Here is a 25,894-nt window from a genome sequence, read left to right as displayed (position 1 = left end):
GAGGGCCGATATGAAAATGAGCAGGAAGAAAAAGGGGAAGTAAGCATAGTCGATTCCTCTCTGTGGGCGAGTTTAAACTTCTTGCATCACAGACCCACACATTTAATGGAAGACAAGCAGCTTAAAGAAAGGTTTCTGCCATCGCTACAAGCCTCAGCATCTGTAGCTGTCTGTTTGATGCTTGACCTTTTTGGGTGCCTGGGTAAGTAATATAGCTCTCTGAATGTAGTCTGTAAGGTTAAGAAGTATTTTTAGTCATGTGTTTCATTTGAAGGAATGTGGGAAAAAGCAGTAGAAAGTATTGTGCAGATTTGTGCAAGTACTGTATGCAAATCTAAAATGAAGTTTGTGCTCACCACAAAACTACAAATACACAAATAGATAAGTCAAATGTTAATGATATTGTCGGTTAAAATGCAAGAATGTTATACTTGTTTCTGAATGTTTTGTTCACAATAATTCACTGTGGTGCATTCTGCTATAATTTGCAGCAATGAAAATTTGTTGCATATTTTTTTAAACCTTTGTATTGACACATCACTAGAACCATTTACGTGTATGATGGGGTGAAAATCAGAGAGTAGTTTAACGTTGGTTACCTTTATAATCTACGCATGATTATTTTTTGAATATTCTGAATTCATGAGCACTTTTATACTTTACAATTTCAGAAGTTTCTCTAAAATGACCTCTTTTTACATCACAGGAAATCTTATTTCTGACAACTAACCTCCACAAGGAGACCACAATGTTAAACTGATGTGGTATCTTAATATGTGGAGGGGGAGCATTCTCTGTGGTTAGATTTAATTCGAACAAATTACAATGAATATGATTCTCGCTATCTTTTCCTCTCACTGTCTCTCTCGTATACACACACCAACACACATTCACACACTCTTTTGCATATACTACTTATCTGTCAGGAAATGTCAGGAAAAGAGAGCATCTTAACAGGTTCCTGTTAAACCAACTCTTTCATGATATGGTTGTGTTTGCGGTGTCATACAGAGTGGACATCATGCAATGAAATAAACAACTGCATTCCATCCAAAAAAATATCCATTAGTCTTTATAACTTATTTAATTGGAGCATTTTCATTTTATTGTATGTTTCTGCCTTGCATGCACCAACATAGTGACACAGTGGGCAATATTTACAGGTTACAAAGATCAGTTTTCCATCACTCTGACAGCCACCCAAGTCAGAAACAGTCAATTTATTTTCTTGTGATTAGATGATTCTATGAGATTAGAAGGGTTATTTTGACTTTTGAGTTGCTGAAAAGTTACAGATGCTGCATATGGTTTTTCACAACCCAAAACCACACAAGCAACTGAAAAGATAAGCGTTAGAGCCTGAGAAAAAAAACTCCACAAAGTATGAAAATGTTGTTATGTTGTGCAGAAATAGAGGATCATTCTGCAAAATCTAAAAAAAAAGGGAGCCTTGCATATAGTTGTAAGTGGCATGTAAGTGTGTATGTAATTGTGTCAATCATATTTGAGAGCGAAACAATGTTAGGTTGAAGTGCTGCAGGGCTTCTGCCTTCATATTGCGGTACAACACTGATGCAACTTCCCTATCAGTTTGTCTGTGTCAGCCACCATGAGTCAACTCCCTTCCAAAGAAGAAAAAAGAAAATCTCCTTCTGGTGTCAGTGATACACTGAAATGTGGACGTACAGTTTCAGTCCACTGGCTCCAATTGATCAGAGACAAAGAGGGGTGATGGCACATCAGTGTGCAGATTATCCATTATCAGAGTTGATTGACCTTTACTCAAGTTAGTGATGTGAGAAAACTCTGGGTTGCAACGAATGAGGAATGAGTAAACAATGTTTCTCAGAATAGGGAACACGTCTGTCTGTTCATGACGGCACAAACAAAACCAACAGGTATTGTCAGATTAGTGTGAAGAAATGTCACACTCTTGGTTCGCAGGCAAGTGACAGAAGATTCTGGTAGTGTTACAGTTCATATGATAGAAGGAAGTGCTCACAGGCTGAAAATAGGCTGAGCTGAAGTGCAAACACATCTCACAGAGACTAACAGGCAGTGAGCACTCAGCTGTGTGACAGGGGTGAGTCTGAGCATCTGGCAGTCCATGTTTGACCTGGCAATATGGCACAATGACTTCCTCCCTTTAGGGTACTGTGTACTTTTGTTGTGTTTTAGAATAGAATGTGTCCAGACCACGGCTTGGATGTTAAAGAAGAGTTTTTGCTTGATGAAAAACAGTGGTGAATAATGCTTTTTGGTAAAAGTGGTACTGGAATGTGATTTGTGTTTTAGTTCTGCATCAGTCTGCTGCAACCAAAGCTGATTTTATGTGTCAGTTTCATACTAAATGCTAACTTTGAACACTGGCCTGTCACTGGTGTGTCTGTTGACGTTCAGTTCAGACAAATGATTCAACATCGCAAGGAACATTTCCTACATTTGTGGTTATTTTCTTCCTGCATATTGCCAGTTATATTTGTTGTTTTGGTAATGGGTTGCATGTTTGAGTGCTTTTACAGAGTCTATATTATCGTCTTTCATCAACAGACATTAGTGTTTCTCTGTCTTACCTCACTCTCATCTACCTGTGGTATAAATTGAGGCCCTGTCCTGTTTTGGAGGCGCTAGTTTCATTGCAGCACTGGTGGTTAGCAGATGCTAACCAATACTGTTATAAACTAAGAACAGAGAGGCTTTTTCGTTTGCTTGCCTACCTTAAATGCATATAATGCAGGTAAAATGTGATTATGTTTGTGAGTGGGTGAGCCAAGAGAAAGTGATGGTGCCTTGTGATGGTGGGATTGTTTGATATCTTATTTTATCAGTTTGGCAGTAAACTAATATCATTTAGATGTTGTTTCTTATCTAAGAGCGTACATTTGAATATGTTACATGAAACTATGTAACTGGGTTATTGCATTAACAACTAGGTTGCTGGTCCTAAAAAATGGTATTCCAAATCAGGTTAAAAAAAAAAGAAAGTATTTATATGTGTGTGTTTGTGTGTGTCTGCATTGTGAGAAAGCATAGCTGGCCTATCAAGCCAGACGAAGATGTCTACATTTATGTCATATGAAATATAACAGCCCCCACAAAAAACACTTTTAGATGCATGTAATTGCGCTATATCCCCTACAATGTAAGAGAACGTCAACCATCAACCATCATATGAGGAATATTTCCAGACCAGATATTTGGTGGACACTTTTATCCAATATTTACTTGCACGGCTTCCCAGTACAAAAGCATACTGTATATTTAGGTCACTGTCATGATGACCAGGATATAATAGCTCAGACGAGACACAGATGTGCCATAGTGGGGTGGGGGGGTGTTGCTGGCATGAAAAGCAGGGTTTATGCAAATTACAGCTAATCACGCGTTCATACTTGCTCACATTCATGCTCCATGACTCTCCATCTCTTTCCAGATCTGTAGTCTCACGTGTTGCCCTGATATTGCTCTGACTCTATCTAGAGCAGGCAAGTAGTAACTTAAACTCTGCTAACATACTACTTTAAAACTTTCCAAAGGATGTGAAAACACTGAACAGTTAAGTGTGAGGTGCAACACAGCCCATGGCTGTATTATAATGCCAAACTAAGCACAGCGGTAACAGGCGAGTCAGTGACTCAACAGGAAGATTATTGCCTGAGTTGAGGTGCAAATGTACGAGTCAGTGTTGTTCTGCCACACAGAAAAGAGTTGATGTTATGCTGCTATTATACTTTACAGAAGTCTTCATTCCTCCTTGTTCACATGTAGATTAATTCTGACTGAATCATGTCAGACCCTATACTGGAAGAAATCTTCATTAAACGATCTCAGCAGAAGAAGAAGACATCCCCTTTGAACTACAAGGAGAGATGGTTTGTTCTCACCCAGGAAAAAATAGCCTACTATGATTTTGATCCTGACAAAGGCGTAAGTATTGAAATAGCATCACATCTGTCTCATATTAATTTTGCTGCCAACCTTAAAAGAACCGTGCAGCTACATTTGTGTGTTTATCCATGAGTTCCCCAACTGTTTCCTCATCTGTTAAGCAGAAGCGAAAAGGTTTGAGAGGATCAGTTGACCTTGAGAAGATCAAGTGTGTAGAGACGGTCCAGACAGAGCCCAACTCCCCAACCGAGCGCATGTATGCTTTCCAGGTAGACACTTTTGTCAATTAACAATCACCTCACGACAGTCATGAAAACTACAGACAAACCTGCACCAATGTAAATAAGCAAGAATGCCATGTATCACAATATTGATTTAGAGTAATAATAAATAAAGCAAGTGAAATACACTCCTTATTTGACTTTTGTCACTTGCCACTATGTACAAGCTGCAAGATGCCACACATGAGAGGCTTGTAACATGTGACCAAGTTATCTCCTTGACAGACAGAAGCTGTCCCTACCTCCAATAGTTAATAACGTGAAAGTCTGTTGTTAAGAAGTGAAACCAACTCTCACACTCAAATGAACTAGGGGCTTTTAGTGATTGTGCAGGTGTTGTCTTTGCACACGTGTTAAATCGCAAGCAAGGTAAAAATGTGTCTGGCTGGCTTTAGCCATCAAAGAATGAGCAAGCAACAGTTTCTTTTCTGAACTGCAGTGAACACATTTGGACGCGACTTTTGTCACACTTTGTGCAAAACTGTAACTACATATGATGTGCAGCTACTTATATTTCTATTTTCTCTTTCATTTTTGCCACAGATCGTTTATGATGAAGGGCCGTTGTACATTTTTGCAAAGACTGAAGATATCCGTGCTCATTGGATAAAGAAACTAAAGGAAAGTAAGTATATGCATATACATTTACAAATGTATCTTGTGTTTATAATCTTGTCACAGTTTCTCATATAGGCAATGTTATATCTAACCATCTCCCAGTGCCCGCACATGAGAAGAGTTGCATGCTTATGCAAATGCAAATGTTGACTTAAATGTTCTCTTGTTAGTGTGTGTGTGCGTGTGTGCGTGTGTGTGTGCGTGCGTGTGTGTGTGTGTGTGTGTGTGTGTGTGTGTCCATACTTGTGCATAGTGGTGCGCTTCAACAAGGACCTGATGCAGAAGTACCATCCTTGTTTCTGGGTCGATGGGGTGTGGCTGTGCTGCCAGCAGGAAGTTAAACAAGCTATGGGTTGCAAGGTGCTGGACAGTAAGAACGGTGAGAACAATTTGCTTTTGGTTTGAAATCTGCTACAATCAACAACTAAACTTTTTCACTGATCCTGTGTTAAATAATGTCATTAATAGGCTTTACATCTAAACCATCTCGGCGAAGGGGATCCAGGAAACCTCTTCCTCCCACCCCAACAGAGGTGCAGACCCAGTCCTTTCACATTGATATTCACCAAATAAAAACAGACTATTTTGTTCTGTAAATACATCCACTAATTATATGTTGTTTCAGGAGAAGCCAGGTCGGCCTTTACCTCCACAGCCTCCTGAGCCACCTGCCCCTTCTGCCGGCATGACTGTCATAGCTGAGTATAACTACACACCCATGACAGAACAAGACCTGGAGCTGAGGAAGGATGAAGAGTACACCATCCTCGAGATGGCTGACACAAACTGGTGGAGAGCCCGAGACAAATATGGGTGAGAGGAAGAAATGAATGCAGGAGGTCGAACTGATTACATTTACATTCTGGGGTCCATTGCAAAAAAACAGTGGGAAAATGCTGTTCAAATAAAATGATTGCAAGCTCCTTGCTTACAAAAGGGGAATATTCATTGATGCCTTTGAAGCACATAAATTAAAACAACACAAGTGCATAAAGAACAGGAGACAGTGTTAAGGATAGACATACAGATCTAATAATAATAATGAATATATACAGCATATCTTTATGGATTTGTTTTTATCTTATTTACCCAAATTAATTTTGTAAGTGTTCTTGGATTTAATCATTTATTCACAAGATGTTACTAGTGTAGCTACTTAGCAAACTAGCTAAGTAGCTATTAGTGTGTCAGTGACCAGACATGATGCACATTTATTGTTCATTTGTGTGTATGCATGTAGATAATATTAATATCTACAATGTGTTTCTTTTGCAGCAAAGAAGGATACATACCTAGTAATTATGTTGTTGAAGCAGAAACTGGGCTAGAAAGATTTGAGTGAGTATGGGAACTAATGTTTTGTCCGAAATTCTCCTTACATCATTGTAAATATACAATTATCATTTTTATGTTAGATGATTGATAAACAAACAAACAAAGTTCCTTGTCTATGTATCAATATATTCTTGATTGCTGAAGCAAAGAATACTGCAAAAATAGTACACAGGAAAAATGTTATCCATATTTATTTTCACAGCTGGTATTGCAAGAACATGAACCGTAGCCAGGCAGAAAAGCTGTTAAAGACTGAGGTAAACTCAATGACCAACATACATTATGTTCTAGGAGGACACCTACAATTGGTTCATCTTAGCTGGACTACATTCAATTTAAAATGTATGTTTTATATATTCTTATGTGTTGTTTCCCGTTCTCAGAACAAAGATGGAGGCTTCTTGGTACGGGACTCAAGCAAGGCCGGGAAATACACTGTGTCTTTGTTCAGTAAGGGTGGCGTGTGAGTAAGCTCAGTGGTGTTAAAATATTGCTGCATGGTGCACCTTTTATATACAGCATCCACTGGCTCCACTCATGTGTGAATGTATCAAAAGAAGAACTGTTTGTAATGAAAGCGGAAACAGTGGGCGACAGAGGGAGAGAGATGTAAATTTTTCATGCAAAACTTGGACTAATCAGCCTGTGGAACTTTATCATCGCAGAGCTCTAAGACTGAACTACATTGTGGATAACACTGAGGACATATGACCTACTCATGCATACATGATAAATAATAAATTCCTGTGTTGATAAAAACCTGTTGACTAAAATTTAATTTACTCTTCCTTTTCTCTCCACAGAGAAACAGGCGGAAGCTGCAGACATTATAACATCTGCACCACCCCACAGGGACAGTTTTATCTTGCAGAGAAGCATCATTTCAGCAGCATCCCAGAGCTCATCAAGTACCACCAGCACAATTCAGCAGGTTAATACAATAGCTCTGAATATATGGATATCTAATAGAAAAAACAGATTTTATTTCTCCAGTATTTATAAGATACAATTAAAATTTGGTTGTAACAGCAGGAAAAAGGAAACAGGGGGAAAGCAACAAAATATAGGCACACAAACAAAATATTAAAAACGGAAACAGTCAAAGTCCATCCATTAAAAATGTTGATCTTACAGGTAATAATGAGGTTTTATTATCTCCCTCACTAGGTATGGTTAGCCGGCTGAAATACATTGTTTCTAACCGGGCGCGGCCCCCATCAACAGCAGGGCTTGGCTATGGTAAGAGAATGACTATATAACTATCAATATGACATGTACTACTGGCATAGCTGAAATACACCTACTTTCTTGGCTCCTCCCTATACTCTCTTATTAATCATAATTTTTGGTGATTAACCTCTGGCGACTGATTAAAAATTTCTCAGTGTGTGTAATTTATAAACCACCAGTCTTCCTGAGATTGTATAAATGCTGCATGATTTACATAATGATCATTTGTCAGCAGCGGTTCAGGACACCACCACATTTGTTAAAAGTAATGAGTCCCTTGTTTGACATTTTTGGAAATACACTTACTCTCTTTCTTGCAGAACATTACATGTTAGTGGCTACTAACAGTGGTATCAGTCAAGCAAATAAAGGCATATATATCAAAAATGTAGAACTATTCTTTTAAAGCGGACGCAGGAGGTATAAAAGTGCTCATCCACTCTCTCTTGTTTGCTCCAGGTGTGTGGGAGATTGACCCCCGTCACCTCACCTTCATCAAAGAGCTGGGCACCGGTCAGTTCGGAGTGGTGAAGTATGGGAAGTGGCAGGGCCAGCATGACGTGGCCATTAAGATGATTAAAGAGGGCTCCATGTCTGAAGATGATTTCATTGAAGAGGCCAAAACCATGATGTAAGCAAAACTAAGAGTCTTATTTTGGAATAAGTTCACAATCTTGATTGATCACTCAACGTGCGACAGCCAGCGACTGAAAAAACTGATGTGTCACACTGGGAAGTGTAGGTTCTGTAACTACTGTGAGGAAAACTAACTCATAATACTTAACTTCCTTCTCCTTTTGCTCAAACCAGGAAGCTTCGCCATGAGAACCTGGTCCAGCTGTATGGTGTCTGCACCACACAAAGACCCATTTACATAGTGACTGAGTTCCTTTCAAATGGCTGCTTGCTGACTTACCTCAGGGAAGGCCTGAAGCAGCACCCAACAACCGTCCAGTTCCTAGAGATGTGTAAAGACGTCTCTGAGGGCATGGCCTATCTTGAGTCAAATCAGTACATCCACAGAGACCTGGTGAGAGACAAACATCTACTGCGTAACAGTGCAAAACATATCCCACTACATTCCTACATCACTGCGTCATGCTATGCTGAGATACATTGGTATTATGTGTTTGGAGATAAGGCTAAAGTTTAATGATTACACCTAAATCAAGAATGTTGTTTGTTTTATTGCCAGGCCGCCAGGAACTGTTTAGTAGATGGCAATGGAACTGTCAAAGTGACTGACTTTGGACTGTCAAGGTAAAATACTCTGTACACTGGTGCCTAATAAAGTCTAATAGTAAAATCCCCTTGCTAAACAGGTACAATTTGTAGGTACTTTCTGGGTACCTTTCTTGAGTATTCATGTCTTAAGCTAGTTTACACTTTACAGTTTTAGTTACTGGGTTAGGGTTATATATATAGAGTTTTAACACCAAGATGAGGTTTTAATCAGTATGTGAAGTAATTATAATCAGCTCCACCTCAACCAACCATAACACTTACAGAACCCATTCTTTCTTCACAGTGCATAATTTACTTTTGATCCTTTAAGTACAATGTCTTGACAAAACGTTGGAACTTTGTCTCTTTTCAAATGCAAAACTTTGGAATGTATAGAGTATTTTCACACTGCGGTATATATACTTTCACACTTTAACTAAAAGATCTTCCACCACTGCCTTAGGTATGTCTTAGACGATGAGTACACAAGCTCAGCAGGTTCCAAGTTCCCTGTTCGCTGGTCACCTCCTGAGGTCCTCCTCTACTGCAAATTCAGCAGCAAGTCAGATATCTGGGCATATGGTGAGTAAACATAGTGTACAGTCTATATTTCAGTTTCAACTGTCAATTCCCTGTTGCAGTTCTGGTCAGTTAGAAGTGTGATCTATGTTTAAATGTCTTCACAAACAATGAAAACACATCTGTGTTAAACTATTTTCTTACCACATTAACTATTTCTACAAATACCTAGGGGTTCTGATGTGGGAGGTGTACACTTTGGGGCGGCTTCCATATGAACGCCTAAACAACACGGAAATAGTGGATCAGGTGTCCCGAGGCCTGCGCCTCTACCGCCCCCAGCTGGCCAACGAAAAAGTCTACAGCATTATGTCAAGCTGTTGGATCGATGTAAGTGAGTTTCGTATCGTATTGTGGGCAGTGGTGGAATCCGAACTGAAAACCGAGGGCAGCATTTGGATGAGAAGTGAAATGTCTTCAAGTATCTAGTCCAGTTGCCCTCGATTCAGCTTTTGTCAGATAACCATGACCTGGATGACTGAGAATCTTCACAGACATATTGCACTGAAAACTATGGCAGCTACATTTCATTTCTACTCCACTACATCAATATTGTACTTCTTATTTCACTACATTTATTTGACAGCTTTAGTTACTAGTTACCTTATAGATTCAGATTATCAGTACAAAATATAATCAATTTATAAATTGTGATATATAGATTAAGCTACTCATATATGAAGTACCTGCTGTTTACGCATTAATTTATCAGTAATCATAAACCAATAATGTGTATTATTCAGAATTGGGCCATCCATAATTATATTATAGAGTTATTGAGTATTTCTACACTGTGGAATTTAAATACTTCTTCCACCACCAGCTGTTGGCTGTGTAATGACAATGATCTTGTACAGACTGATGATAGTGTATGAAAATATGTTCTGAACACCAACCATCTCACAGCTTCTCCTTGTTTTGTTTTCAGAAAGCAGATGAGAGACCCACCTTTCAAGAGCTGTCACTGTCTGTTCAGGATTTGCTGTACGAGCTCCAGTAGATCACAAAATGATCCACACACACAAACAGTTCACTCTGATCCCCACAGAGCAGCATCTCCGGCTGTCCCTGGAAAGTTAACACAATGTTAAAACAGTTAACAACTTGAACATGAGACAACACAGCCACATTGAGGTCCTCTGTAATGTGAATATGTGTACTGTGAATGTCATTATAGCTCAATGATTAGAAAAGCTCTTTTATCACATAAGTACAGTCCTATAGATCAGCATTTAAAATGTGTATATTTTATTGAAGGTTAATGGATTAAAATTATTGTATGTCTTTATTGTATTCTGTGGAATCATTGTGGGATGTAGATGACTTTGCATGAGGAAACAAGCTTTGTAAAAGCAGATGTATTGCACAAATAAAAGCCAAGTATGATAGGCTTTGAAATGACTGAAACATCATGTGAAATGAAAATGAGAAAACATCTAATAGGCCTATTCATGTAGTATGAACTCTTTTGTAGTGTAGTAATAATAATACTTTTGCATTGGTTGGCATTTGCTTTATTTGTTTAATTTGATCATTTATAATAATGTTTTTAAAGAACTTGAACAATGTCACACATAACAAGGGTGACATGACAACTACAATCAGACATCCATTTAATCAGTTTTTAAAGAGTAAAGCACATTTAAAAAGATAAGATTTACATTTTAAAGTAAAAAGTCTGAACATACAAAGATCATGAATGATGATACATTTAGACAGAGAAAATATAATTAAGTAAAAATAAACAAATTTCTTTAATAACATATGAAAGTGTGCACACATTTCTTATTACTAAAGTTTAACAGACTTACATATAATAATTTCCAATTCCAATCAATAGTTCTATGGACAGGCAAGAAAATTTGGACTTATGAATATGAAATTTGCCTAATAAGATGAATAGGTTAACGGACTGTTGTATTTTTTGGTTCTTGTTTTCATAATATAGAATATCTCTGGCTTCCAAAATAATTGTAAGTTTGGTTGGTTGGCAAATATTCCTTTCATTTTTCTCCAGAATATTGTAAATGGGATTTCATAAAATTATCATAATGTTTTATTGTGTCTTCTTTACAAAAATCACATTTGTTGAGGTTATATATATATATATCAATTTTTTATATCTACTGTAAATGTAATTCCGTTATAATACATTTTTTAGCACATTTGTGGCTGTTAAAGTAAATTTATTTTACAGAAAACAAAAGTCCTAATTTTTGTAGCTGTTGCTGTTCAAAGCTGCATTTCATTAACTGCCTCTAGCAACAGTATTTATAACCATTTGATATTATTTACATGGAGGCTAACAGGAACATTTTTAGAGCTAAGAAATTCTTCATAACATAGAATTTGAGCATTTTCATTTTGTAAGCCTATAAGGAAAACAATGTTCCAATGCTGTAAATATGTATGTTTTCTGCAATTATGTATTCACTATTCGATAAAATGGTTTGGTGGGGGAGAATAATTGTGTACAAAACATGTTTTTTTTCTGCAGTAAGAACTTGATGATATTTAGACAACCTTTCAGTGATTTTGTTACATCATAGTTTCATAATAAAATAAACAGAAGGACACCCATTTTTCTAACTACAGTTTGTGGTATAAAGTACTAGAAAGATTCCAGAGCTATTAACTTAATTTTAACTTAAAGGTTTAACGCATATCCATAAACTCCAAGATCTCAGACACCTTCACCTCTTAATAATAATTTTTTTTCAAAAGACTTTATTAATTAAGATTAACTTCCAAGTCCAAGTAATATGCGAAATGGAAATTACAATTAAGTCTTGAAGAGTGATTGTTCTTTGTTTGTACAATTATACAAATGTTTATTATTATATAATATTTTATGTTGGTGATATCTAGAAGGTTTCAAAGGTAGTTTAAATGTTTAAAAATAACAGGTTGATAGAAAACTTCAACCACCCAGTTACAGAAAATTAATTCAAAATGTTTTTTAAAATGAAACATTACTTATGATGACAAGTGACGTAAGAAGAACGCGCTCTGTGATTGGCTGAACTATTTCCTGTTTCCTGTCTTCCATTCTCACACGTGAAGGTCAGCAAAACAGCCATAAGGCATTCATAATTACAAAAATATTGCTCGTACGACCTCTCTTTAGCAAAATATGGACGGCCAGGGAGCGACAGCCGACCCTCAGCTTCAGCATTTCATCGAAATCGAGTCTCAGAAACAAAGATTTCAGCAGCTGGTTCATCAAATGACTGAGGTTTGCTGGGTAAGATAAGCTTTAAGCTAGCAGTGGAGCTCAGCTACTTGCTTCTTACTCATGTGTCTGTAACTTATTGCCAGCTTGTCTTATAAATACGTAAAAGTTGCATACACGGGTTTTATTTGCTGCTGTTAAATAATGATTTCTAAACGCATACATTGGGCCATTTGTGACCCCAGCAGTCCGCATGTTACTCGGTCACTTTAGCCTTCTGTTAAGCACACCAGTAATTCAGATCCTTTACACATCTTTTCCTTTATCCTAAGCACTATTAGCACACTGTAAAAAATACTCCACTACAAGTAACAGCACTTCTTTGAAACGTTTAGTAAAGATACGCATATTAAGGAAAAATGCACTTTTAAGTAAAAGTACACAATGTAAAATGTCTACTGTGATTGTTACATATCATTAATCAATTAATCAACATAATCAACTAATGATTATTGTCATTATGGATTCATCTCGTAATAATATTCTCATTCAGAAATTGGTGAGAAATGCCATCTCGGTAACCCAGAGCCAAAAGAGACACTTTCACAATGCTTGTTTTGTCTAAGCCTTAAAATTATCATTAAAATATTTAAATACATAAAACATTAACATAATAATTTAAAGTAAAAGCAGCAGGAAGCTGGAACAGTGAAATATTTGGCATTTTTACATGGGAATTGTCTTGAATTTTCTGTAATTCGACTAATTGATTAATTGACTAATTTTTTCAGCTCTACTTGTATGTACTGTTCGGTAGTTTTATCAGTAACAACGCATCATATTCTACAAGCTCTCTATATGTTTTGTATGCAACTAGTAACCAAAGCTGTCAAATAATTGTAGTGCAGTAAAATCACAATAATACTTTTGAAGAAGCATACCACTGCTGGATAATGAGTTTACATTGTGCTTTATCTCTCCCCTTTAATGTTTGCATTGTGAATCCTGAAGTCACAGCTCCTGTAATATACCAGGACTTCCTCTCACTCTTTCTGCAGACGAGCTCGTGTATTAAATGTGGAGTACTAATATTTAGAGCTGAAATAATTCAACAGATGATAGCAGCCCTACTAATGTTATTTGTAATACCCTGTATGATCCGTTGGACCTTGCCTAAATTGTTGTATCTCTGTCTCCAGGAGAAATGTATGGATAAACCCGGGCCAAAGCTGGACTCAAGGACAGAAATGTGCTTCGTTAACTGTGTGGAGCGATTTATTGACACTAGCCAGTTCATCCTAAACAGACTGGAACAGACTCAGAGGAGCCGGGGCTCACTCTCTGAGACCATGTCAGAGTAAAAACTGTCACTAAAAGGACTGACAAGACACGCGGCCCTTGCTCTGTGACAAGGCCACTTGGTCCTGACACAGCTGTCTGAATGTTGCAGAACTGTCTGATCAACTGGAAGAAGGAACAAGATGAAGTGTTACTTGTGTTACAAGTGCCTGAGATTAACACAATGTATGAACTCATGCAGAAGTCTAGGGTTTTATTTGTCCTCCACTTAGCGGGATATGAGTATTGCAAAACACTTATTTGTGCTCTGTTGCTAGCAGTGCCCTTAGATTGGTTTTGTCAAGTGATTGAATTCAAGCCATTATGCTGGTCAGGCTGTGAGCTTGAATTTGTTAATATCCACTGCTGTAACTAGTGGGCTAAGTGTGGGAGGATGCAGAAAGACGGACACATCTGGGACATTCAACTTGCCAACTGTTTTTGACAGCCACAAGGACTTCACCTCACACACTGCTGTAATTTAAGAGAACTAACAATGTCTTGACTTAAGAGGCGTGATCAACAGCTAAAGGTTGTAGACTGCACATATGCAATAAACAAAATGCCAAATACTTTGTTTGGAAAAGTGAAGTCAAGTATTGTTGTTATAGTTATGTTTTAATCAGCATTATCAAACACATAAAGGTATAGTTACATCAGAGATGCATTACAGCTTGGCAAATGATGGGAATTAATTCATACATGGAAAAACATTCTTTGGTGCAATTTGTATGAGGTATTAACAGTAACTCATCACAGGAATTATTCAAAGTTGTTCAGAAACAACAGATGATTGAATGCATTTAGGGCAAATAAAGTTTTTGCCACCGTCATAAATCAATTCATACATTTGTACAACACTGAACAGGTTATCATTTTCAGTAAAAAGGCACAGTCTGGCTTATGCAGGCTAATATTAAATCTTCAATGAATTTAACTTAACATAAAAAAAAGACAGCAGTGCAACAGACATTCACATGTATATACATGATATACTACCAACCAAAGGAAAAAGGTGTGGATGTACCATCGTGTATGACTAAGAACATACATTTTATATGGATTCCAGTGTGTTGACAGCAAAATTGTGCTCATTTTAAGGCAACTTTGTTCATTCAGTGCATACTGCATTGTGTAAGACAGACTTGAAATTCAGATTTAGTAAACTTGTCATACTGTAAAGCTATGATGTGCATTAAAGCTTCAGAATTGCAATAAGCAACTTCTTTTCTTAGTGACAAGACTGTTAAGGAGCTCTCTGGTGTGTACCCCACCCCGCTTTTGAGCCTCCTTCTTTTGGCAGCTTCATCTCATCCTCTGCTTGGCTGTCATGGCTGGGAACAGCAACATAAGGCTGGTGACCCCATGGAAAGCCCTGAGGACCCTTCCTTAGGTACAGTGGGAGGGAATCCCAGCTAAATGTAATGTCCTTATAGGCATGGAGGAGGAAGATCCCTAAAATGATGGTGAGGAATCCGCTAATCGTTCCCACTACTTCGTCAGTGGTCATACTCAACCATTCCTTAAATAGGATAGCTGAACAGGCCATGACAGACGTGGTGAAGAAGACGTAGTAGATGGGCGTGACTATGGAGGTGTTAAAGATGTCGAGGGCTTTGTTCAGGTAACTGATTTGAATGCTGACACAGATTACCAGGCAGATGATTAAAGACCAGAACAGGGGTTCCTTCAGCACTGCTGTCCCAGCAAACAGCTCCTTAATGCCAATGCCCAGGCCCTTGACACAAGACACAGAGAGGGAGCCAATCACAGAGCAGATCAGGATGTAGACCAGCACATTCCTCTGTCCGAACCGCGGAGCCACAGCAAAGATAAGAACCAGGCTGCTTCCCACAACGCACACAGCAAACACAATGAAACCTAATGGGAGTATTCAAGAATGAGTTAGTACCCTGAAAGAAATCCATCCAACCGTTATCAGGGATTTCATTTTCACAACATGGTTAATCAGATCACACGAGTAAATTCACACTGATCATCTTCTGTCTCTACCTGGGTCTCTGAGCTTCTCTGCCATGGATGTGAGGGAAGAAACCTCCTCTTCCTGCGGGGCATGGATCACCATCACTGTGGAGCCTAAGACGCACAGCAAACAACCAATCTTCCCATGCACATTCAGCCTCTCATTCAGAAAGTAAGAGGAGAGCACAGCACTGGAAAGAAAACAAAATAACACAAATGGTGATACTACTACTTATAGAATATTTTTTATTATCATCATCATCAACAAATCCCAAGAAGAGACCAAAAGAAATAATGTGTTCTTTTCTTCCCCAACCTATCCTGGCTCTTAAGAGGTAAATCTTTAAAATTAGTAACAAATATGTAGAAAACACTTTACTTGTTGGATTATTTTCAGTCATAGATTTGATGCTCCAATGCAATGGTTCACAACCTGATGATGTGGACCGCCAGAGGGTCCCAAGATAAACCTGAGAGGTCACAAGATGATATAAGAAAGGAAAAGGGAATCTTTGTAACACAAAATTAGATTTTTTTTCCAACTTGTGTAATTTTTGCTCTTTTCTAAATATTGGATATTTTCCTCTTTAAGACTCATGATGAAGAGGTCTGAAAAGGAAAAAACACTCTTTGTTAGTAGACATGACTTTGAATATGACCAAATTAAGCCAATTAAACTTTTAACATATTTTTCTCTTGGTTTCAGCCCTCCATCCAAACTAAAACGGTTTCTCCTCCCAAAATATTACTTTTCCAAAATGGCCTCCAGACTGTAAATCTGAAAATACTGACTTGGTGTTTAAGTATGCATGAGGTAAACAGAGCTTTTGTAAAATGGGGTCCCAGTGATGGTCAGGGGATGTGTGGCAGTAAAGTTAACACAACCTTTAGTCGCCTCTAACATTAATTGTGATTGTCAATTTAAATGAAAGTGTAACTGAATAACACAGCAGAGCTATTGTCAATAACCAGGATTTATGTTGATTTTGTCATTAAGCAGCAGTCATAAAATAAGGATTTTATCGCTGCAGCACAGCAGCTTAAGAATGACTGACTTGGTCAGCAGGGCTGTCTGTTGCAGTTAAGCTGTTTTCCAACTGAAAAAAAAAAAGAGATTTAGCCTTTTCATGCTGTTTCACTTTGGATGGAGCACTCTACATAAACCACCTGAAAATGTTATGTGGATGCAAATTGTTTTCACACATAAATGGCTTTGACTCATCACAAGATGAATTAAAAAGAAAAAAATGTTTTAATTGTGTAACATTCTTTTTGCTGACCTTATAAGCTTTGATCTTTTCATGGGATTTGCTGACAATAAGAAGAATAGAGAATGTTACCAGACATATAATTTTAAGTATTGAGAGGGCTGTTGGTGCTAATGATATTCTCCCATTTCTGTATCACACTAACAGCATGTTGTGATCAGCAGCATCAGTGGTATAAAAATAAAACACCAATAAAACAAAACAATTACCTCACAAGTACACTCAGTGCTCCAAGAGGTGTCACCAGTGTGGCAGGGGCAAATGCATATGCAGCGAAGTTAGCCGCCTCTCCAGTTCCCACTAGAACATATCAACATCACCATCAGTGTGCAAAAATTCAGAGCTGTTACAGCTGTTGCAGCCCACATTTGAAAATGAGTTCTTTGGAGGACTGTGTACTTCAAAGATGTGGTGTGGGTGCTAGATCTACTGCAAAGTCACCAGCAAAAATACCAAACCCACAAGAGCCTCTTTTTCCCTTTGAGGAACAAAGGCGACAATGTTACTGGAAAGGGCTGGTAGCCAGTGTAACCAAGTAAAAAAAAAAACACATCACCCATTTTAAAAGCAGAATTATGTCTGTGAATCATTCCCTTACTTGAAATTAGTCCTGCCCACCACAGCCATTCCTTCAGGTAAGCATACCCCCCTTGACCTGTGAGATACAGAGAAGAGAACTGGAGTAGATGTCACAGTAAACGTTACAGTTAATAGTTACAAATAATTGCTAGCTGACTTCAAGCTGCAGGGTCACTAGTTTCTGTCACCAACAACCAACTTTATATAAAAACTTCTCCAAACTGATGTCCTGTAACGAGTTATTGACCTTAGCCAAATCAATATTATTTGTAGAGCGCCAATTCACAACAGAGGTTATCTCGAGGCACTTAAAATAAAATAGAGGTCTCAGTATCTTCGGGGGTTTAGACTGTTGATTACAAACTAATAACTGATCGGTTCATCGAGAAAATAATCCACAGTTTAATGAATAATAAAAAATAATCATCAGTTTAAGTTTATTAATAATAATAATAATAATAATAACTCACTGACAGCGGCTTTAAAATGCATGGGGTCTGAACGGTCCTATATAAACAAAACTGCCTTGCCTTTTAGTTCTGATACTGTAACTACAGTTTGATCATGACTCTTCCATATTGCATACATATTTTGAATGCAATGGAGTATTTTACATTACGGTATTGTTAATAACTTGTTACTTAACTAAAGTTTCTGATGTCCTTCCTAAACTACTGACATTTTTAAAGTGGCAAAAGTTTACTTTTATTTTAATAAAAGCTTACAGTACCTGCTCGCATTGAACCCTTGCTGGCCAATCGCAGCAGGCCTTTCTTCTTCAGGATGAAACTGGCACCGATAAACACACTGGAGCTCACTGCCAGTGAGAGACCGATGTAGAAGTCCAAACGGTTCACCTCCATCTGTTACAACATAAAATGTCGTTTCTATGTAACGCTAAAATAACCGAACTTCTGTGAGAAAACGAAGCTTTTGGGAACTTCTCAGGAGTCGAGCAACAGGCGCCCCATGTTAAACATCACATGACAGGCCGACGATCCACTGCCAAGAGGTTCAAACTAGCTTTTCGTAAGGTTAGATATGTAAAGAACTGAAGACTAGCGACTTCTCTTACTTGGTTTTGGTGAAATTAAGACTAGTAACCGATCTTACTGTCGCATAACGGTACCATTTGTAATGTTTTACCACCGTTGTCACGTCAACCCCGTCGTCATTGACTGAACAGCAGGAAGTGCAGAAGCTGATTGGCTCGTGGGCACGGGCTGGACCTTCACCTCGGGAGGGAGGGGGCTTTCTCCTAAACATGTACATGTTTGCTAAATGTTACGATTAACACTCGGGAATAAGCGGAGATAACTAGCTGGGGATTAGGGATAAAGCAAGGTTTAGTTTGAGATAGAGGGAAACACAAAACTTCGACAACACCCCATACTCCCGAGCCCATGGGGGGGGGGGGGGGGGGTATGGGGCTCCAGCCCCGGATGTTTTCGTCAAAAGCCCAGAATCTTATATGGAGTTATAAACTCCATAACTAAATATAATATATATATAACTTCAACTTGGTCTCATTTCCTCTCAGTCTCTCTGACTGTATTAGTATCTTACTGGGGAAATAGCCATGTATAGGTCGCCCAACAACTTGCGGAGCATTCGGGCTTGACGCAAAGTACTTGATGGTTTCATTTTCGGTGCGCTATACTCAGTCAGCAGTTTACTTGATTAGTCCTGTACAGTCACTGGCCACCTCATCTCTTACAGGTGGTTGTAGTAGGGATTATGTTCTAATGCATAATATATACTAAATAAGTGACAGGTTACAAGGTTCATTTAATCATCATAGGGTTTTATAACAAGATGAGACTCCACCATGAAAAATAGTTTGATTTTTAAAACATCTTATTTATTCACTCACTGCATTTTGTTTTGGTGAGTAGCATAAAGGGAACAACTAGCACTACAACGTTATAGTAAATATCCAATCAGACATGTCATAAATAAAGATAAATGTTAATGTTGAGACGTTAGACTCATATTTTAGAAAAGATTTTCAGAAAGAATAAATGAACAATCATCATGCAAACATACACTATACAAAAAGAGGTCAATGTAAATATGCATTTAATAACATTTGACATTTTTCATGCATGAATAACTTTACAACCTCAAAATCATTCCGACCCTAATTTGAGCCTATATAGGTGTCAGGGGAGTAAGTTGGGGAAGTAAGTGTACATAATATAAATTACACCTCATCCTAGAGAAACTCCCTGGTGGGAAGCACCTGTTATACTAAGAGATGTCAGTTTGACAGCTCAATCAGTTAGATATACATTGCATTTGGAAAGTATTCAGTCACTTTTGTTACATTTTGTTATTTTGCAGTCTTATGATTAAATGGTTTGATTCATTCATCAATGTACAATGCCAGCAAGCTAGCAGCTAATGCTAATGGGGAGGCGGCTAGCTTGCTTGGGCCATGCCTGAACTACTTACTCCCCCCACTTACTCTCCGGACACTTATATAGGCTCAAATTAACATCAAAATGATTTTGAGATTCTACAGTAACAGCAACAATTCCAAAGTTTGTAGTTGTAAATCAACATTTGTAAACCTGTAAAATACATCTGCATGAGACATTCAAGTTTGTGCATGTGAAAAAAAAAAAAAAAAAATTGGGCTTGTGGCAAAGAGATTTGTATTTGTTAAAAAAAAGAGGGAGGGTGAATCAAAACTGAACAAATGACCAGTGGTGAGGTTAAACAAAGACACAGGGAAAGAAGAAATGCTTTTGTGGATGTCTGTGTAGATAAAGAGCAGAAAACTGTAAAACTCAGCATGCAACATTCCCAGTGTGTGACACTGACAGGTACAAATTTTGATCTTTGTAACTTCAGTGTCACACACACTGTGGGAACTTTTGAGTTTTTACAGCTGGACTCTGGCATTCTGATGAAAACACAATGATAATCGTCTGATATAATCACAGTAGTATAGACAAGTCTTACTTGCCAATATTGAATGATAGAATTTTACTCACCTAGACCCTCCTCACTGTGTCTGTACACCTTGTCATTGGTGTTTGTGGGACAGGTGGATGCAGTGTCAGGCTCAGGCCCTGATAAAGAAAGAGGTATGCTGATATCTCCTCAAAAATGTAAAGGCCTAGCGAACTTTCAATCCTGTCTGATCTCGTAACTAATGTAAAGTGGTTACAACATGGTGAACCAATCGATGTGTATTCACTCGGTCTACTGGTTCCATATGTTTTCAATTTACAGTCATCTGTTACAAAATAAGCCTAAAGTTAGTGACGTAACTAGCTGGGCAACAGCTGCAGGAACAGGCTAAATGCTGCTAAACCACTAAAATGGAAAGTCTGCAGGTAACATCAATATCATACATTTATACCACTTGAAATGTTTGTCAGTAAGGTTTGTCTTTAGTTGCACTAACAATACATTTTGGTAAAGAATCCTCATTAGATGTTACTCACCAGTCTAAAAGAAAAGTTGCGAGCTCCGCTTCAAACAGCATCTCTTTACTCATCAAGAGCTGTCTCCAGCAGTGGAAAGCCACACCAAGATTTGCTAGTGTTTTGCTTCTTTTCTTTGACGTTGAACGGGGCTTCTTGACGGGAGCAGTCCTTCGGGATGCAGATAAAAGTCCCTTTCTGGGAGCTCTCTGCGTTCCTGTGATACTAATCAGGAGCTGTAGCTTAACTTAAAGGACTGACTCAGCAACCACAGTGGTAGCAAGCTCTCAGTCAACTTGTTTTTGAACATTTTCTACAGTGTTTTTCATGTTTGTGAAACCTTTTTTGCTTGCATCTATTTTTCCCTCTGTGTCCCAGGACTCCAGAGCCAGATCCCACACCCTCCTCCTCCCAAGCTGTTGCCCGTTTCACCCTCCACTCCTCATTCATCAACCAGCCTCTGTCTGCATTTGGACTCTGATTGTTCCCATCATCCCTATTCCCTCTTAAACCCTGGATCAGGTCCTCTGCGCCACAAGTGCATACAATCTGATTTTCATTCAGACTGGCGGAAAGTTTGTCTCAAAACTCTGTGTGCCATGTTCCATATCAATATTAAAACAATCTGAAATATTCCTAGCAAATAGCATTCATATCACTGGAATGAACAGCAAGATAAGATTGACTGGAATAAAACGTGGTCCCTAAAGATATTCAGTGAAAAGGGATTAAAGTGATGTATCAGCCTGTTCAAAGAAGATGCCACTTTCTAATAAGGCACCATTTATTTATAAGCGGTAATAAATTGATTTATTAGTTAATAAATCATTTGCTAATGCTTTATTGATTATTTGTGGAAAATCAAAATCCATCTATAAAGTGCTTTTTTAATTTTTTTATACTGTCCCTGCCTTATTATCATGCTAGAACTGTATGTCTGTCAAAAAAGGGTGCTCACCCTTACATCCAGATGCTTCTCCCGTAAATATTCTCTGCTTGACTAATTTGAAACTTCATGTCCAGACAGTTTTAACATCCTAGAAGTAAATAAAACCAATAACGTCAGCATAGCGTCAGTAGTCCTTGCCATCTCATTGGTGGCTGTGGCACACTTTCCAGCGCTTTGATTGGACGAGTGATTGTTCTTTACAGAAACCGGAAGAAGCGCTAACCTTCACATCCAAGCAAAACATGTGCGACAGGGTTCGAGAAAAAAGGCTGAAATTCAATGATTCCTATCATTTTAATCTATAACATTCACCAGGACTACTTTAAGAGCTTTTTCCGGTAGCGGTTCCGATTATTCGTTTTTCTGCGAAAACGAAATCCTTTAGCTAGCTAAAATGAAAGACTAGCACCCACCAGCTCATTTCTGCACTCCTGGAGTAAACATAGTTTGCTGGCTTTCATGTGGGTGTCGCCTGCTCTCCAACGATGAGGTTCCCTTTTCGTTTTGTGGCCAGAAGCTGTAAGGCTTTTCACAGACTGCGACAAAGCCCTTTCTTATTACCAGATTCTGCTGTGTCGAGACATCAGAGCATCGCTGTGTTGAGCCATCAGAGCAAAGATGAGAGGAGTTACTACATAACCACCCCCATCTTCTATGTCAATGCTTCTCCTCATTTAGGACACCTGTATTCGGCTGTGATAGCTGACTGCCTACACAGGTACAAGCTGCTTCAAGGGTTCAACTCAAAGTTTTCAACAGGTAAATCATCCAGTGGCCAAAATATCCGTGTGCACGTTGCTTTTCTTGTCACCATTTGCATGTAATAGCCAAAGATTTTGTCACAGTGTAAGAACCCATGTTATCTGTTATTTTAAAGCTTAAATTGAACATCTGTGCGCAGAAAATGATATTCCTAATAGAGCTGGCTTATGGGAGGCTAAGAGCCATTTTTCCTTTTTTATATTTATATTTTAAACAATTCATTGAGAAAATAATAATCGGCTTACTTTGCATTTCAGGCACAGATGAGCATGGCTTGAAAATCCAACAAGCTGCTGAAGCTGCAGGAAAAGATCCCCTGACCTTCTGCACTGATGTGTCTGAGAGATTCAAACATCTCTTCAGCAGCTGCAACATTTCGTACACAGACTACATAAGAACCACTGAGCAGAGACACCGTCAGGCAGTGGAGCATTTCTGGTCAGTGCTCTGGAAAAAGGGACACATCTACAAAGGGCATTATGAAGGCTGGTACTCCACACAGGATGAAAGTTTCCTCACGCCACTGCAGGTGGACGACGCTGTGGACTCAACAGGGAAGGAGATTAAGGTATCGCTGGAGAGTGGACACAAGGTAATATCACTGAAGATTAAATAATTTTACCCATTGTACACATTATGGTTAGTTTACATGTGACAAGGAGTAATACTCAACTCGTGAAAATAGACGTATGGTGGATATGGAGGAGCTTTCTGTGTTCAATAAAACACATTTACCAGGCAGGGAGAGTGTAAAGTCAGTCTTGGCCTCTGATGCTCATATTTTGACGACTTCCCCAAGTCCACCAACTTTATGGCGCCATACTATCATATTCAATTTAAAGCTAAAGCCAATATTTGGTTAGTTTAGCTTAATATAAAGACTCGAAACAAGGGGATGCTGTTAGCCTGACTGTCTAAATGTAGTAGCTATAAAGCTCACTAATTAAGACGTGATATCTTATTTGTTTAATCGTTAAAAAAAACTGAAGTGTAAAAATGACGCGATTTTATGGGGGTTATGAACTGTTATTTCTCACTTAGGTGTTGTCACTTCCTGGACTCTTGTCATCACTGTAAGATTGACAAGCAGCTCGAGCAAGTTGTTTACTGTCAGTGAGGCTGGCTGTTTCCCCCAGTTTCCAGTATTTATTCTAAGCTACAAGCAGTTTCCTGGCTCCATTTTCCTATTTAACAGACAGATATGAGAGTGGTAATGATTTTCTCATCTAACTCAGAAAGAGAGCAAATAAGCATATTTCCCAAACTATTGAACTGTTCCTTTAGGCAGAAATCAAGCAACGCCTCCACAGCTTGCGCAGGTTTACTCCATCACCAAAACAACTACAAATACACTCTTCACTGTTTTGCAGGTGGAGTGGATGAAAGAGGAGAACTACATGTTCCGTCTGTCTGTGTTTCGGTCTCAGCTGCTCGACTGGCTCAGAGGAAATCCCCAGGCCGTACAGCCTGAGCATTTCTACCAGATTGTTCTCCAGTGGCTAGAGCACGACCTTCCAGACCTCTCAGTGTCCCGACAGAGAAGCCGCCTTCAGTGGGGCATCTCAGTCCCCAACGACCCTGAGCAAACCATCTACGTGTGGCTAGATGCTCTGGTGAACTACCTCACAGTAGCTGGCTATCCAGATAATCACGACCAATGGTGGAATGTGGCCCACCATGTTGTAGGAAAGGATATCTTAAAATTTCATGCCGTCTACTGGCCAGCTTTCCTCCTGGCAGCTGGACTGCCGCTGCCACAGACGATACATGTGCACTCTCACTGGATAGCGGGAGGAAAGAAGATGTCTAAAAGTTTGGGCAATGTGGTAGATCCTCTTCAACGCTCACAGTTGTTTACAACTGATGGTATGAGGTACTTTCTTCTGCGTCAGGGTGTCCCAGACTCAGACTGTGATTACACAGATCACAAAGTACTCAAGCTACTCAACGCAGAGCTAACTGACTCCCTGGGTGGTCTGCTTAACCGCTGCACAGCTACGGCTCTTAACCCAGCGCAGGTCTACCCCTCTTTCTGTCCTCTGTCCTTCCCAAGAGAACAGGGAGGCAGGGCTGTGGTCGAAGACTACCTCATGTTGGATGCTGTGAAAAATCTCCCCGCTGTGGTAGAGCAGCACTATGAGAGCATGCATGTGTACAAAGCGCTGGAGGCCATCACTGCTTGCGTGAGGCAGACCAACGGGTTTGTTCATCGCCACGCACCTTGGAAGCTGGACAAGAGGAACAGTAAAGAGCAGCGCTGGCTAGACACTATCATCCATGTCTCCCTTGAATGCCTGAGGATTTATGGCACACTCCTCCAGCCAATAGTGCCAGAGATTTCCAACAAACTCCTGTCCAGGCTCGGGGTGCAGCCAGGTGAGAGGAGCTGGGCAGCTCTGAACTTCCTGCCAACGTATCAGGGAATGGACTGTCCCTTTGAAGGGAGAGCACTAGGATCTGACACTGGAGTACTTTTTAGTCGCTTGGAAAGTCAAAATGTTGATGAACAAAAACGTAACAAAGCAAAAAGGAAAAAAAATTGAAATGAGGAATTGTTTTGTTCCCTGTAGACTGCTTCAGTAAGAAATAAAAGTCCTGTGGTCCACTCCAAGTGTTTTCAGTTTAATCTTCTAAAGGCTGTGAGGCGTTTCGACTGTGCTTGATTATCATCTTCCTCGCTTTTTGTTAGTTTTGCTGTCAACTGTCAGGACAGAACAACTTATACCTGTAACAGCCTTATTTTGATTTGCCATAGCAGGAAACACATAACAATGGCTCTGTTCCATATAAGTGTTAGAAAGCCAAGGCCGTGAGCGAGCATGCACAATACCCAGACACTGCTGACATAAATCTGACTGGAATACAGCCTTTATTATTGATATTAATTGCACCTGTGTTGTTTTGCAGCAGGTCAGGCTGTGCTGTGAAAAAGACCTGCTCCCAGCTTAACTTCACCCCACGCCCACCTGAGCAGAAGTATAATTAGGCACAAAGTGAAAACACCTGTGCTGGCCTATTAGATTTTGCTTTTAATACCCTTTTGTATTTTGTTTGAAATTGTTGAAGGGGACTTTTTTTATACATATATATATATATATATAGTGTACATGGCTCTTAGTCTACAACAAAATGGATCTGAGTTAGACCTAACTCTAAAAACTAGACAGGTAGTGTCAGTGTGAATGAAGTGCGTGTCAAAGCGTCTTTCAATGCACTCACCGAAAGTATTGCTTTTCTTCTGTTGAAGTTATTCC

At 39.0% G+C, this 25,894-nt stretch overlaps 4 protein-coding genes across 6 annotated transcripts; 3 read left to right on the top strand and 1 right to left on the bottom strand.

Annotated features, from left to right (window-relative positions):
- Nucleotides 1-76: 76 nt before the first annotated feature.
- btk (Bruton tyrosine kinase) lies at nucleotides 77-11,723 on the top strand. Of its 3 annotated transcripts, none has more exons than XM_022760360.1 (18): nucleotides 77-202; nucleotides 3,769-3,927; nucleotides 4,053-4,157; nucleotides 4,713-4,794; nucleotides 5,041-5,166; nucleotides 5,256-5,320; nucleotides 5,413-5,600; nucleotides 6,063-6,125; nucleotides 6,325-6,379; nucleotides 6,506-6,585; nucleotides 6,926-7,053; nucleotides 7,290-7,361; nucleotides 7,812-7,983; nucleotides 8,163-8,382; nucleotides 8,548-8,612; nucleotides 9,040-9,158; nucleotides 9,328-9,485; nucleotides 10,084-11,723. In XM_022760360.1, the coding sequence occupies exons 2-18, from the start codon at nucleotides 3,787-3,789 to the stop codon at nucleotides 10,153-10,155; spliced, it is 1,911 nt and encodes a 636-aa protein (XP_022616081.1). In that variant the 5' UTR covers nucleotides 77-202; nucleotides 3,769-3,786; the 3' UTR covers nucleotides 10,156-11,723. The 3 variants fall into 3 exon arrangements, with proteins under 3 accessions (XP_022616081.1, XP_022616082.1, XP_022616083.1); XM_022760361.1 differs by lacking the exon at nucleotides 77-202 and adding an exon at nucleotides 1,996-2,083; XM_022760362.1 differs by lacking the exon at nucleotides 77-202 and adding an exon at nucleotides 2,084-2,151.
- Nucleotides 11,724-12,201: 478 nt separating this feature from the next.
- timm8a (translocase of inner mitochondrial membrane 8A) lies at nucleotides 12,202-14,880 on the top strand. Its single transcript, XM_022760171.1, has 2 exons — nucleotides 12,202-12,399; nucleotides 13,527-14,880. The coding sequence occupies exons 1-2, from the start codon at nucleotides 12,289-12,291 to the stop codon at nucleotides 13,686-13,688; spliced, it is 273 nt and encodes a 90-aa protein (XP_022615892.1). The 5' UTR covers nucleotides 12,202-12,288; the 3' UTR covers nucleotides 13,689-14,880.
- Nucleotides 14,881-14,892: 12 nt separating this feature from the next.
- Nucleotides 14,893-18,682, bottom strand: LOC111232586 (magnesium transporter NIPA2-like). The gene is made up of 5 exons (XM_022760170.1): nucleotides 18,226-18,682; nucleotides 17,515-17,571; nucleotides 17,126-17,216; nucleotides 15,679-15,839; nucleotides 14,893-15,546 (listed from the first exon to the last, which is right to left on the bottom strand). The coding sequence occupies exons 1-5, from the start codon at nucleotides 18,356-18,358 to the stop codon at nucleotides 14,912-14,914; spliced, it is 1,077 nt and encodes a 358-aa protein (XP_022615891.1). The 5' UTR covers nucleotides 18,359-18,682; the 3' UTR covers nucleotides 14,893-14,911.
- A 3,413-nt stretch (nucleotides 18,683-22,095) lies between these two features.
- mars2 (methionyl-tRNA synthetase 2, mitochondrial) lies at nucleotides 22,096-25,188 on the top strand. The gene is made up of 3 exons (XM_022760168.1): nucleotides 22,096-22,637; nucleotides 22,898-23,232; nucleotides 24,011-25,188. Exons 1-3 carry the CDS (start codon nucleotides 22,364-22,366, stop codon nucleotides 25,181-25,183), a joined length of 1,782 nt encoding a protein of 593 aa, XP_022615889.1. The 5' UTR covers nucleotides 22,096-22,363; the 3' UTR covers nucleotides 25,184-25,188.
- The last annotated feature ends 706 nt before the right edge of the window (nucleotides 25,189-25,894 follow it).

This window comes from Seriola dumerili, unplaced genomic scaffold (genome assembly GCF_002260705.1).
Source record: "Seriola dumerili isolate Sdu_G_001 unplaced genomic scaffold, Sdu_1.0 BDQW01000331.1, whole genome shotgun sequence".
Taxonomy (NCBI): domain Eukaryota; kingdom Metazoa; phylum Chordata; class Actinopteri; order Carangiformes; family Carangidae; genus Seriola; species Seriola dumerili.
This window is presented reverse-complemented; position numbering and strand designations above follow the sequence as displayed.